The sequence below is a fragment of the Thamnophis elegans genome, chromosome 12 (genome assembly GCF_009769535.1).
Source record: "Thamnophis elegans isolate rThaEle1 chromosome 12, rThaEle1.pri, whole genome shotgun sequence".
Classification (NCBI taxonomy): domain Eukaryota; kingdom Metazoa; phylum Chordata; class Lepidosauria; order Squamata; family Colubridae; genus Thamnophis; species Thamnophis elegans.
Window position 1 is genome coordinate 29,842,177 of NC_045552.1, and position 11,498 is coordinate 29,853,674.

Consider the following 11,498-nt stretch of genomic DNA (forward strand, 5'->3'; position numbering starts at 1 on the left):
CCTTCCAGGGGGTCCCTAAAACATGGCTTCGCCGGTTGGCTTGGAGCACCGATGGGGGACTCCTTGCTGTAAATCAGGGGTGGGTTCCTACCAGTTTGGGCAAATAGGTAGTAACTTAGCCAGCCACGCCCCCGAACCAGTTCTATCAGTGGTGCCATAGGCACAGACATCTTGTTTTTTGCATAGTGTGCATCAAGTGCGAAGCACATCCCTGAGCGAACCAGCAGTAACAGAAGCCGTAACCCACCCCTGCTGTAGATGGTCAGCAGGATAAGTCCTCAGACCTGCACAAGCCATCTCCTTGGTCTCAGATTTTAGGTAACTTTAAAAACTTTAATTGTTTCTAGATTTATCTTTATTTTTATTGTTTGTCAGTCTTTTGTGAGAAATAGATGGCTTAAATCTGTTTAGGAAGGCTGCCCTGTTTAACTACGCTACACACACACACACACACACACACAAACACACACAAAGCGAAAGCCCCGGTCTCCCCAGAGGAGGGGGCCACGTTACCTCTTCCGCCATCTCTAGAAGGGCTTTGTTGCTACTCTCCCACCGGGATCTGTACATCGTTGTTTCTTTCTCCAGCTTCTTGATCTTCTTGGTCATCTACACAGTGGCAACAGAAACAAGGAAAGAGCCATTACAAAGCGCCTCCAAGATTCTGGGAGCTGAGCCTGTCCTGCTGCTCTTCAGCAAGCCAAAAACTGGGATTATGGAATATGAAACTGTATATTGAGTGATGTAGCTCTTGCTCTTGCAATCAAAGGCATTTGAGGATGGATAAAACCACTGATTTCTTTACAAGGAAGATAGAACCTTGTATGGAAGCATGGAAACAAACAAGAAATGAAAATATTTCACGGAGTCTCGATAGGTACAAAAACAGTGGCAATGGAAGGGACATGGTGGCTGCTGCCACAGAGCAGATCGGCCAAACTGGACTAACCCATTTTCTCGGATTTTTTTCCTGCAAAAAAGCAGTTCTGTAAGCCAGAGTTGTCCTAAGGCTGCAAGTGGGCAAAAATGCCATAAAAGCTTTCTTGATCCTGGTGGCACCCGCTGCAACCCCAGCTCCCTCAATAGCCTCTGGCACAGCAGGACCGCAAAGGCAGAAGCAATGCGGCAACCACAACACATACATGTGCTTTCTCTCTCTCCCTCCCTCCCTCTCTCTCCCAGCACTTTCAGAAGCAGAGTGGAAAACATCGGTCTAGATTCAAGGTCTTCCCTTGAGGTTTTTGCACCGGTCAGTCAGACTCGCCCCCCATCCCACCCCGCTCCTGCCCCCAATAGCCTTGATCCACTTTATACCTTCTCCATTTCTTGCTTGAACGTGGTGAACACTTCGCTGCTTTTGGAAAGGGTGTTTTGAAACTCTTCAAACTTCTCTGTGTAAAGAGCCAGCTGAATCAGAGAAAGCAGAGAGGAATGATTGCTTGGAACATTCATGTTGGCAGCTGTTCTATAGGGTCAGGAGGGAGGAAACTAGGATGGCACCATATGGCAGGTGCCACGTGGCAGGAGGACAAATTCCTCTTCTCCAGCCCCGAGAGCAGTGGCTGTTGCCAAGTCCCATCCCAGGCTGTCTATGGGTGCAGGCGGTGTCCAAAAAGTCAAGATGGCAGTCGCAAGCAACCAAGTAAATCCCTGCTCCTGTTTTGATCCTGCACCACTACCTACAAGCCACCATTTGGACTTCTGTCACAGATGGCCCAGATCCATCCCACATTTGGTTTGGGAAAGACAGTGTCTCCTTTCTTAGAGCCTTGCAACCCCAAAGCAAGTTCCAAGCCCCCTTTCTGGGACGCGACAAACATCCCTTAGGCTAAAACAGGAATCTCCAACCTTGGCAACTTTAAGACCTGTGAACTTTAACTCCTAGAATTCCCCAACCAGCCACGTCCACAGGTCTTAAAAGTTGCCAAGATTGGAGATTGCTGGGCTAAACCAACTGAACCAGAGCAAAGATGCCCCCTGCCACCCCACCTGCTGTTTAAGGTGCGCCTCTTGTTGCTTCATCAACTCACACATTCTTTGGGACTCCACGGCTTCCTTCAGCAGCTGCAGGAGAGAAGGAAGAAGAGAACAAGGCGGAAAGTTAGTGCCACCTCTGGATGAGCAAACAGGAAGTCTCTCTGACTAGCAGGGAATTTCCTTCCGTGGAAGGCCTGCCTCTGCTACCCCCAGTTGCTATTCAGCCTCTGCTCCCAAAGGATGGAATCCAAGGATGAAGGCGAAAGCCTGGCATCTTCCCCCTCTAGGAAGCTCTTTCCAAATCTGGATCTCCATGCCTCACTGATAAATGGGTCCGCCAAGAAGGAGATCTCTCTGAACACTGTGGCTGCATACAGGCAGTCCTCAGCTTACGACCCCAAATGGGATCAGAATTTCTGTTACTAAACAAGGCAGTTAAGGGTTAAATGAGTCGTACCCGATTTTATGACTTTTTTGCCACAGTAGTTAAGCAAAGCTTTGCAGTTTTGCAGGGAGCCTCAGGGTTGCTAAACAATCTGGATTTTGGCCACTGACTTTGCTTGTTGGCAGCCAGCTGTGAAGATGGCAAATGGAGATCACATGACACACACACACACACACACACCCAGGATACCCTAACAGTAATAAATGGATGCCAGTTGCCAAGCACCTGAATTCTGATCCCATGACCCTGGTGATACCGCAACGGTTGTTAGTAAGAGAACAGGTCATAAGTCACGTTTTTCAGTGCCATTGTAGCTATGAACAGTCGCTAAACAAGCAGTTGTAACTCAAGGACAACCCATAACTGGTTATTAGAACTCCTGACAACTCCCCCCGTCTCCTGGGATTTTCAGCCCCCGCCTCTTCCATGGTAGCTCAAGATCCTTCCTCTTTTCCTTAAGCTGCCCCAGAATCTGCTCTCTCCTAATCCCTTCCGTTGCCTGCTTGAGGAGGGCAACGTGGCCGTCCCCCAGCTTTCGGTTTGTTAAACAAGGACACAACCACGCAAAGCCTCACAAAGTCCTTTTCCCGTTGGTGCCTCTCCTCCGCCTCTTTCAACATCTCCTGAGCCTGCTGGAGTTTGGCATCCACCAACTGCTGCTGCAAGTCCTTGTGTTTGAAGACCTTGTCGATGTGCTGCCAAGAGAAACACAACAGGCGTCAGTCGAGGGCGGCCACCGCTGACTCAGCGCCAAACTCCCAAGCCTGATACGAAGGCAAAGATCCTTCCCCAAAGGAAGCCTCGCTTGTCCCAACACTGATTCTGCCCTGTGGGAAAAAAGGCTGAGATATTTTCTGGGCATGAAATGGTGCATTTGGATATGTACCAATGGCGTCATCACAACAACATGGGGACACAGAAAGGTTTTCCTGAAGGGGGCAACCAAGTAAGGAAGGGCAAAGCTTCTTTCAAGCTAAGCTCAGTCCCAGGTGATGCCGGCCTCCCATGCGAATGGCAGCGATATGGGGGAGGCCAGCCCCTGCCCTCGTCCAGCATGGCTTGTCAGATGCCTAACGGAACCCGCAACATCAGCATCGCTGCAGAAGAATTCCGCAGAGCTTCTATAAGCAAAGCAAAGCAGAGCAAGCTGCTTCATTGCTGGACTCTGCAATGAGCCCTGAAGCAGCCGTCATTTTTTGAGCAGCCACAATTCAATGGGGCACTTTGGAAAATGGTGACTGAATTGTGCCATGTGGCCCAGCAACGGAGGGGCCTGACGTCCCCTCCCGAGATTTTCAAAGGCGGAGGGGGAGTGGGTGGGGCCCAGTGGGGTGGGAAGCAGGCCCAAGAAGTGGAGGTAGCCCAAGTGGTGGGAAGTGGAGCAACAGGTGTCTTGGGGGTGCGGAAAGTACTCCCCCAAGAGAGGCACCCCATGCTGCACTTAATGACTGCATCAGGGAGAGCAGGGATGGGGAAGTCGTTAAGTGAGGTGATCTCACTTAACGACCAGCATCACTTGAGATCATAATGGCTAATGCTCACCTCCTCTCGCAGTTCATATTGCTCAATGAGCTTCTTCAGCCTTTCGGCCAGCTCCATGTTCTCCTGGCGCAGTTTGGAGTTGCGTTCATTATGCTGCTCCATCTGCAGCTGGATGTCATTGAGCATCACCTGGAAGTGGGATGTTACCTCCTTCCTCTTCTCTTCCTCCTCACGAGCTCGTTGGACACCCTCCTCCTGTAGAGGCAAGTCGAAGAGCCTCACAGAGCAGAACAACGACTCCAACAACGCAAAAGAGCCCACTCACAAACCCCCCAGGGGAGATGTTGCCAGGCCAAAGCGGCTGGGCTTCAAGAACCATGAACTGCAATCAGCCATTCAGAAACCTCCCCACCCCCGTCGAATCCCAGCCAGGCTCTTTCCCTCTTTCTCCTTCATGGCCTGTTAGTGTCATGACAGGGCAGTGGCTATGCCTGGCCTCCCGTGGGCTGGATACCAACCATCTGGGAGGGCCCTTTGGCTCTAGGCCTGTATTTCTTGTGATTGTGGGCAAGATGCTGACTATTCTTTCCATTATATGGAGAGAGGGTTTTTAACATTTTGTATTTTTAAAAATATGCCCTTGTCTTATTCATGATACTATAACCCTGGTCATACTTGAGGTGAAGGACTAAAATATACAGACAGTCCTTGACTTACAAGGATCTGAGGCTGCGATTTCAGTTGTAAGTCAGGATGGTTGTAAAGTGGGTCATCATTTACTACAGCAGCTGTTATGAAAACCTTTTGTGAAAACCCACAAGGGGGTGAGATTTTGCCACAAACCGGAAGTAAATGCCTGTTTCGGTTCCTGGAAAAAACACAGTGGACTGCAGGATGCGACAAACGGCTGTAACCACCGGCCTTGCCAAACGACCAAAATGCGGTCATGTGAGCGGGGATGACGACGATAGAACTTTGTGTTGCAAGTCCCTTTTTAGGGGCCCATCCCAATTTTGAATGGTCGCTAAAGACTGGTCATAAATTAAAACTATCTGTCATCAGCCTCTCTGGCTCCCAAGCCTAATAACCCTTTTCCTCTGGGTCAACACTCTGTTCAGGGAGGAAGAAGAAAGCCTCCTCCTCCTCCCTGAATAGAGTGTTGACCCAGAGGAAGGAAAGTGTTCTGACCGAGGCTTCCCAAGAGCATGAAGCAAACTCCTGCTCCCGACAAAACCCCTTTTATTAATTGACTGAATGAGCAGAATGCTCATTCAGATCTAGCAAAGTTTTTCAAGGATTTACAGCCACAGACCTTATCTGGCTTGGAGAGCTGACAGACCGAAATCTGCAAACTTGGCAAGGTGTCTCGGAGAATCACGAACCAATTAAGCGAACTAATTGTCTCCTGAAAACTCCACTCCCCTTTCGCTCCTCTTTTATTTCCTCTGGGAGGGGCCATTCACCGTCCACCTGTGGCCTTACTCCCAAGTTTACCCCTGTTCTTTAGCTGTTCCCTTCATCTGGCCACTCTGCACTTGTGCACACTGGGAACAGGCTCCAACTGTTCTTCTGCCTCACTGATGTCTGACTCTGAAAGCAGCTGATAACTGGCATACGGCCCTGGCCCCCTCTCTGCCTCCAATGCAGAGGCCTAATCAGAGCCTTCCCCAGACTCCAGGACTGGCCCATCTTCCTCCCCAACCTCCTCACTGTCCGAATCTGCTGCCAGCTCCACTGGCCACTGGCAGGCTACAACAGGATGCCCCTATCCTTCCCTTCCCCACCAAAGGGCCAGAAGATGCCTGGAAAACTCCTGGAATGGGCTCTGAGAGGTGGGATATTGGTGGGAGGTTGGAAGAAGTCAAGGTAGGCTATGACAATTTTCTCTGCTGGCATCAGGCAGCCTTGTGTACCTTGAGGGTGCGGTTATGTCTTTGTAGCTCCCGGCACAAGCTTTCCAGTTTGGTGCGAGCCAAAACAGCCTTGTTATGCTCACTTCGGAGATGGTCCTTCTCTTGCACCAACTGAGTCTGCTTCTTCTGCAGGATTTTCATCTGCTTCTGAGAGTTCCGGTGCTCCTCCAGCTGATGGGACAGAAGGGAAGGAAGGAAAATAAGGAATGAGTACATCATGTAGCAGAAATGACTGAAGAATCTCCATGAAAAATGCGAACAAGGTAAAGACACCGTAATATTGAACTCTAGTTTATTGAGGTAGGCAGGAATAGTAGATCCTTTACAGCGGGACATTGTTACTCCTTCACTTGCTCCCTTATACTATAGCAACAAGATCCAAGGAGGAGTTGGGTGGGGTGGGGGTTTCTCACACTAACCTGTCTTCCCTGGCTGAGCTGTTTGTAAAGTTCATCACGTATGTTCTGCAACGGTATTTCTCTAGCCCAGCAAATTTAAGATGTGTGGACTTCAACTCCCAGAATTCCCCAGGCATTTTAAAGTTGCCAAGATTGAAAAACAGGCTTTACAATTGTGAAGGAGAAAGGTTCTGACAGAGGCATCCCTCTTTTCCTGCTGCTAATGGGTTTCCCTCTTTGACTTGCTCTGCCTTTGCCAACCAAACAGCCCCGACTGTTCAGTAATTCAGCAAGGCTGCTGGGCAAGGAGGGCAGCCGTTATCAGCCACTGTATCTGGAGTGAAGCAGAATGGCCCCTTTTACTGAGCTAAAACCTATGACTATCTTATAGGTAGTATATCTCGATGAATGTATTCTATTTTATTTTTCTTTACGTACACTGAGAGCCTATGCACCAAAGACAAATTCCTTGTGTGTCCAATCACACTTGGCCAATAAAGAATTATATTCTATCTAGATACTAGTTCTTTTCCGTCTACATTCCCCTTGGATATGCATAAATGCAGACATGTTATGTTAAATTAATCAGCCTTTTTAAATCATCACTCATTGCTGGGTTTTTCTGATCAAGGATGCCAACACAAAACAGGGATCTGTGTTCTAGATTCTTTTCTCTCTTGCAGCTGCCCAAGTGAAGATGATCTGAAGGCATACAACTCTCCCCTTGGGGGCAACCCATTTCCTTGCATACGTGGAGAAAATTCTCGCAAAGGCACTCACCAGTTCTGCGTATTTCTTGCAGAGGGCTGCCAGCTTCTCCTCAGAGGTGCTGAGGGTGTTGAGGGTCTGCATCAGAAGAGTGATCTCCTTTCCTGGAAGCAAAGGACAAAGCAAAATCTCATTCAGAGCAAGCACAAAAACATGGCAGCAGGGCAGTATTCGAGAGGAGGAAACAGCACTGTCTTAGGAACTAAAAAGCCTCTAGAATGTGGGAAATAAAACTTAGACATATTCCAGTTACAGACTGCTACAATCGTTCAAGCTAAGGTAGCTGGGAGCTTCCCTGTATTTTAGTTACACAACCACCTGAAGAGGTGGGTGGCTTGTGGGATGCCAAAAATCCCCCCAAAAGATTTAACATTGGCTGCCCCATCCAAGATTAATATTTTAACTGCTAATGCTCTCCTTGCAAGTTTCCTTAAGGATACGGAGAGCTGGGATGATTTAGCAACTGGGGTTGTATGTGTGTGTGCAAGGGTAGCCTCTGTGTGCATTCATCCCTTCCTGGGCCTCCACATTGCCTGAATTTTGGAAGAACAAAGGGAATGCAGGCCTGTCAGCAGAGAACTTCCTACCAAGCCCTCTGGGCTTCTTTTTCTCCTGGACTCGTTTGTGATCACGCTCTCCACTCTCATCGCCAATTCCCCTGGGACCCTCCTTCTCGCCATTTATCTCAGGGCAGTTCTGCTCTTGGTCCCCGTTTCGGGGGGACTCGCTTCGGCACTTCTCTGGCTCGTCTAGCTCCACAGACTCATTCTGGCCGTTGTCCTCTCCAGGCCCTTCCTGGTTGGTGTCCCTGCAATAAGTGCTCAGAATATCCTCCAGCTGTCGGCTCAGCTCTTCAGAAACATCGGGGACCGGCTGGCAAGGCAGAGCCTCCTCTACCAGATGGGCTGTAGACAATAGAAAGCACCATTCAACGTTAAGAGGGGAGAAGTTCCAAAAAGGAAAACAGAAATCAGAACACAGCTGTTGAGAGAATTAGTTAAGGATAAAGTAAGAATTATCTCTCAAATGATTCTACATTTAAGAAGAAATAAAACTAGTGAATCTCAGGGGAACACACCCTCTTCTTTCTTCCTCTGCTCCTCGCTTACTGGCATTTCAAGCCTGTCATCAGTAAAGTGTTTCAAGCCAGAGAGGCCAAGTTGGTGACGACAATCCCCACTTCCTGCAATCCCTCCAGGAGCCTCGGTTAAGTCGCTGTCTTCTGGCCCCAGAGTATCTCTTATTTGGGAAGGACTGGGGGGTAGAAGAGAAGCTTTGCTTTCGCCATCTTGGTTCTTCATGTTACCTCGCTTTCAAAGCCACTTTTGGCAGTTTCTATGTAAAACAAAAACAAAGGGCATTATTTTGGGATGGTTATTCGCTGTCCGGCAACAGCACACATGCACATAAAGATTAAATACCGTATAAGACATTTCAAAGTACAAGATGCACCTAGCTTTTGGGGAGGAAAATAAAGGAAAAAAATCTGCCTCCCAGCAATTTGCCTCCTTGCAACAAATAGCAAACAGTACAGACAATATACACTGTGTGGTGTATTTCTGTGCATGTGTGCCTGACCCATAGAAATAGTAAAGAATTGGAGAAATGTACATTATGGCAATACATTAATGCCAGAAAGTTTTCTTAAATGTAGTCACACTAACTGCTCCCAATTATTTAAATAGATCTATTCCAAACATGACTAAGTCACGGTCTAATTAGACAACAGGACACTGTTACATTTCAGACTATACTTGTACAGGAGCTGTTAAAATTGTTGTGGCTTTCTGGCACATCACCTTATTCTCTGCTATTTAAAAGAAGATAGAATAGCACTGGGCCTCTTCAGATCAAGCATTTATTTTAAAAAGCTTCTTCATTTTGTTAAATTGTCTAGAACAATAATAAAGCAGTCTTTAAAAAATAAGTAATAATTTGAACATTCTATAGGCATTTATAGATATTGAGACCTCCTTGCAGCAAACAGCCTGATTAGCACAAGAAAAAAAAATCTGCCTCTGCCTCCCAGCAATTTGCAGCAAACAGCAAGTTTCACTTTCAATTTCAGCACCTCCTGATCATCAGCTGTTTCAGGCTTCAGGGATTGCCATAGCCTATTGCAGCCTCCACAAGCCCCATTTTCCGTGTTTGCTGAAAGGAGGTAAATTGCTGGGAGGCCGAGGCCAAAGGGTGGGGGCTAGCGGGTGGGTGGGGCTACATTCAATGTATAAGACACAGCCAAATTTTCACCCTTTTTTAGGGGGAAAACGTTGCGTCTTATACTCTGAAAAATACAGTAAGAACTGGAACGGCCAAAGGAACACTAATGTTACAGCCAACAAGTGGCAATTTTAACAATTGTTTGCTCTCAGCAAGTTAGTACCTATTGCTGTCACACATTGCAGAATATCACTGATTGATTGACCGGTTGTCTAGGAAGTAGTATGACCTCAGATCGGGTGAGCTCTTGTAACTGGGAGGTGCACTTATTTTGGCAGAACAATATCACAAAGTGAGTAAAGACATGACATGCACTGGGACAGCATCATAATATCTGCATCTTTTCCTTGATTTTGGGGGGAGATTCTTTTTTTAAAAAAAGATATTCCATTTATCATTGTTATTAAAGTTCTTGCCTTTCATGACTCTACTTCTCTGCCAGGGATTTAAAGAATAGGATTCCTTAGGCCACCAAGAAAGATGCAAAGGTTGCACTGCTCCTGCCTTAAGCAAAGCTCAATCATTTGTCACTGCCAGCACTTTGGAGACTCGCAAACTCAGAGATCCTCTTAGTTGCGTTACAAGCCCCGCCAGGGACGAATTCCAGTAAGAGTCTGGAAAAGTATTCCAATCTTAGAGCAGGGGTCCCCAAACTTGGCAACTTTAAGACTTGTGGACTTCAACTCCCAGAATTCTCCAGCCTGCTGGGAGTTGAAGTCCACAAGTCTTAAAGTTGCCAAGTTTGAAGACCTCTGCTCTAGAGACAACAACCCCCCTCCCTCTCCAGGGAGGTCTTTCTGGATCTGCCTTCTCGACTATTCGAAGGGGAGCCCAACCTCTTCTGTCCCTGGCGCCGCCCTACCATTTTTCCTGCACCCCATATCCGCCCTACTGAAATAGTCCTTTACCGCTCCTCCTATCCCCCCCCCAGACAGGACCGGCTCAAGGGGGGGGGGGCTGCGCTAGGTGTGGCTGGAAGCCGCACTTGTAAAGAGGGGGGTGTTCCCTCGCCTCCACCGGCGACAGCCGCGCCCAGGCCACGCCCTCCTCCCGCCCCCCTCCGTTCTCGCCCCCCCTCTGTCGTGCTGCTCCTCCTCCCCTCGCGGGAAGCTCCACAGGCTTCTCCCCACCGTACTATCACGTCACTCCCCGCCGCCGTGACGTCACGCCCGAGAAGTATGACGCGTGCGAAGCGACTCAGCGAACCAGAGGATCCCCTTTGTTGTTTTGGCGCGGCCGCTAGGCCTCCTCCTCGCCGCTGCTTCGTGGCTGCCGGGTTCTCGTTCCAGCCTCTCTCCGCTTAGCGGCTCCTCAACGCTTCCCAGGGTTGCAAGGAAGCAGTTCCAGCCGGGACTCGCACTGCCTCTGCGCCGCTAACGGTCAGCGGCCAATCAGCGGGAGGGAGCGAGAAGAGCATGCTGGGAAACGTCGGAAGAAAAAGCGCCACCCGAGGCGGGAATCTGGATTGGACTATAACTCCCGGCGGCCCTCATTCTTGGGGAAGGAAGCGGGTGGCCCGAAATCACAATTCCCAGCATCCCTCGGGGTGGGAACCGGTTTCTTCCTGGGAGCTTAAACGTGGCCAAACTTCAGGCGGCAATAATAACAACAACAACAAAGGCAGAATATAAGGGGAAATAGCTGGATGACAGATTAAATAGATAGAAAACCAAAGTTTTGCATGGACAGCACTTGAAAAACATTGAAGGGAAATGTGATGACAACTTGACATGGACATGGCTTAAGAGGGGAACTATAAAGAAAGAAACAAAAGGTTTAAAACTGGCTGCTCAGGAACAAGCACTAAAAACGAATGCCATGAAAGTGAAGATACAAAATTCCACTGACAACCCAAACTGCCGACTTTGCAATAACAAAGTCGAAACTGTTTTACATTTAATATGTGAATGCAGCAAAATCGCACAAACTGATTACAAAACTAGACATGACCGAGTTGCTAAATTAATCCACTGGTCATTATATAAAAAATATGATTTACCTGTATCCAGAAAGTCATGGAAACATAAAGTGGAAAAGGTATCAAAAATGAGAAGGTGAAGATCTTGTGGGACTTTCAAATACAAACGGATCGTCATTTGGAGCACAACACGCCAGATATCATGGTTGTGGAGGGCCGAAGTGTAGTTTATTGATATCGCTGTTCCTGGAGATATCGAAGAAAAAGAACTAGAAAAAAATCATGAAACCTGGCCATCGAAACTAAACGGCTATGGATGAAGCATATAACAGTGATACCAATTGTCATCAGGGAACTTGGTACCGTGTCCAAGAATT

General features: G+C 48.1%; 1 protein-coding gene and 1 long non-coding RNA gene across 5 annotated transcripts in view; one reads left to right on the forward strand and one right to left on the reverse strand.

Annotated features, from left to right (window-relative positions):
- LOC116515309 overlaps positions 1-7,235 on the forward strand; it is a 16,009-nt gene extending 8,774 nt beyond the window's left edge. Inside the window, exons 2-3 of the long non-coding RNA XR_004256236.1 lie at positions 5,950-6,080; positions 6,899-7,235. This is a non-coding gene — a long non-coding RNA (uncharacterized LOC116515309). The remainder of the gene's footprint in view (positions 1-5,949; positions 6,081-6,898) is intronic.
- The window catches only part of TXLNA (taxilin alpha), a 12,901-nt gene extending 2,275 nt beyond the window's left edge, over positions 1-10,626 (reverse strand). Inside the window, exons 1-10 of one of the 4 annotated variants that reach the window (XM_032227270.1) lie at positions 10,410-10,626; positions 8,062-8,318; positions 7,571-7,888; positions 6,996-7,087; positions 5,818-5,988; positions 3,965-4,159; positions 2,998-3,117; positions 1,990-2,064; positions 1,315-1,407; positions 514-609 (exon numbers count right to left, since the gene is read on the reverse strand). In XM_032227270.1, coding sequence (XP_032083161.1) covers positions 514-609; positions 1,315-1,407; positions 1,990-2,064; positions 2,998-3,117; positions 3,965-4,159; positions 5,818-5,988; positions 6,996-7,087; positions 7,571-7,888; positions 8,062-8,284 — 1,383 coding nt within the window. In that variant the 5' untranslated portion in view covers positions 8,285-8,318; positions 10,410-10,626. Of the gene's footprint in view, positions 1-513; positions 610-1,314; positions 1,408-1,989; positions 2,065-2,997; positions 3,118-3,964; positions 4,160-5,817; positions 5,989-6,995; positions 7,088-7,570; positions 7,889-8,061; positions 8,319-9,366; positions 9,878-10,333 lie in introns of those variants that run through there. The other 3 variants (XM_032227269.1, XM_032227266.1, XM_032227271.1) reach the window with 3 other exon arrangements.
- Positions 10,627-11,498: the final 872 nt, after the last annotated feature.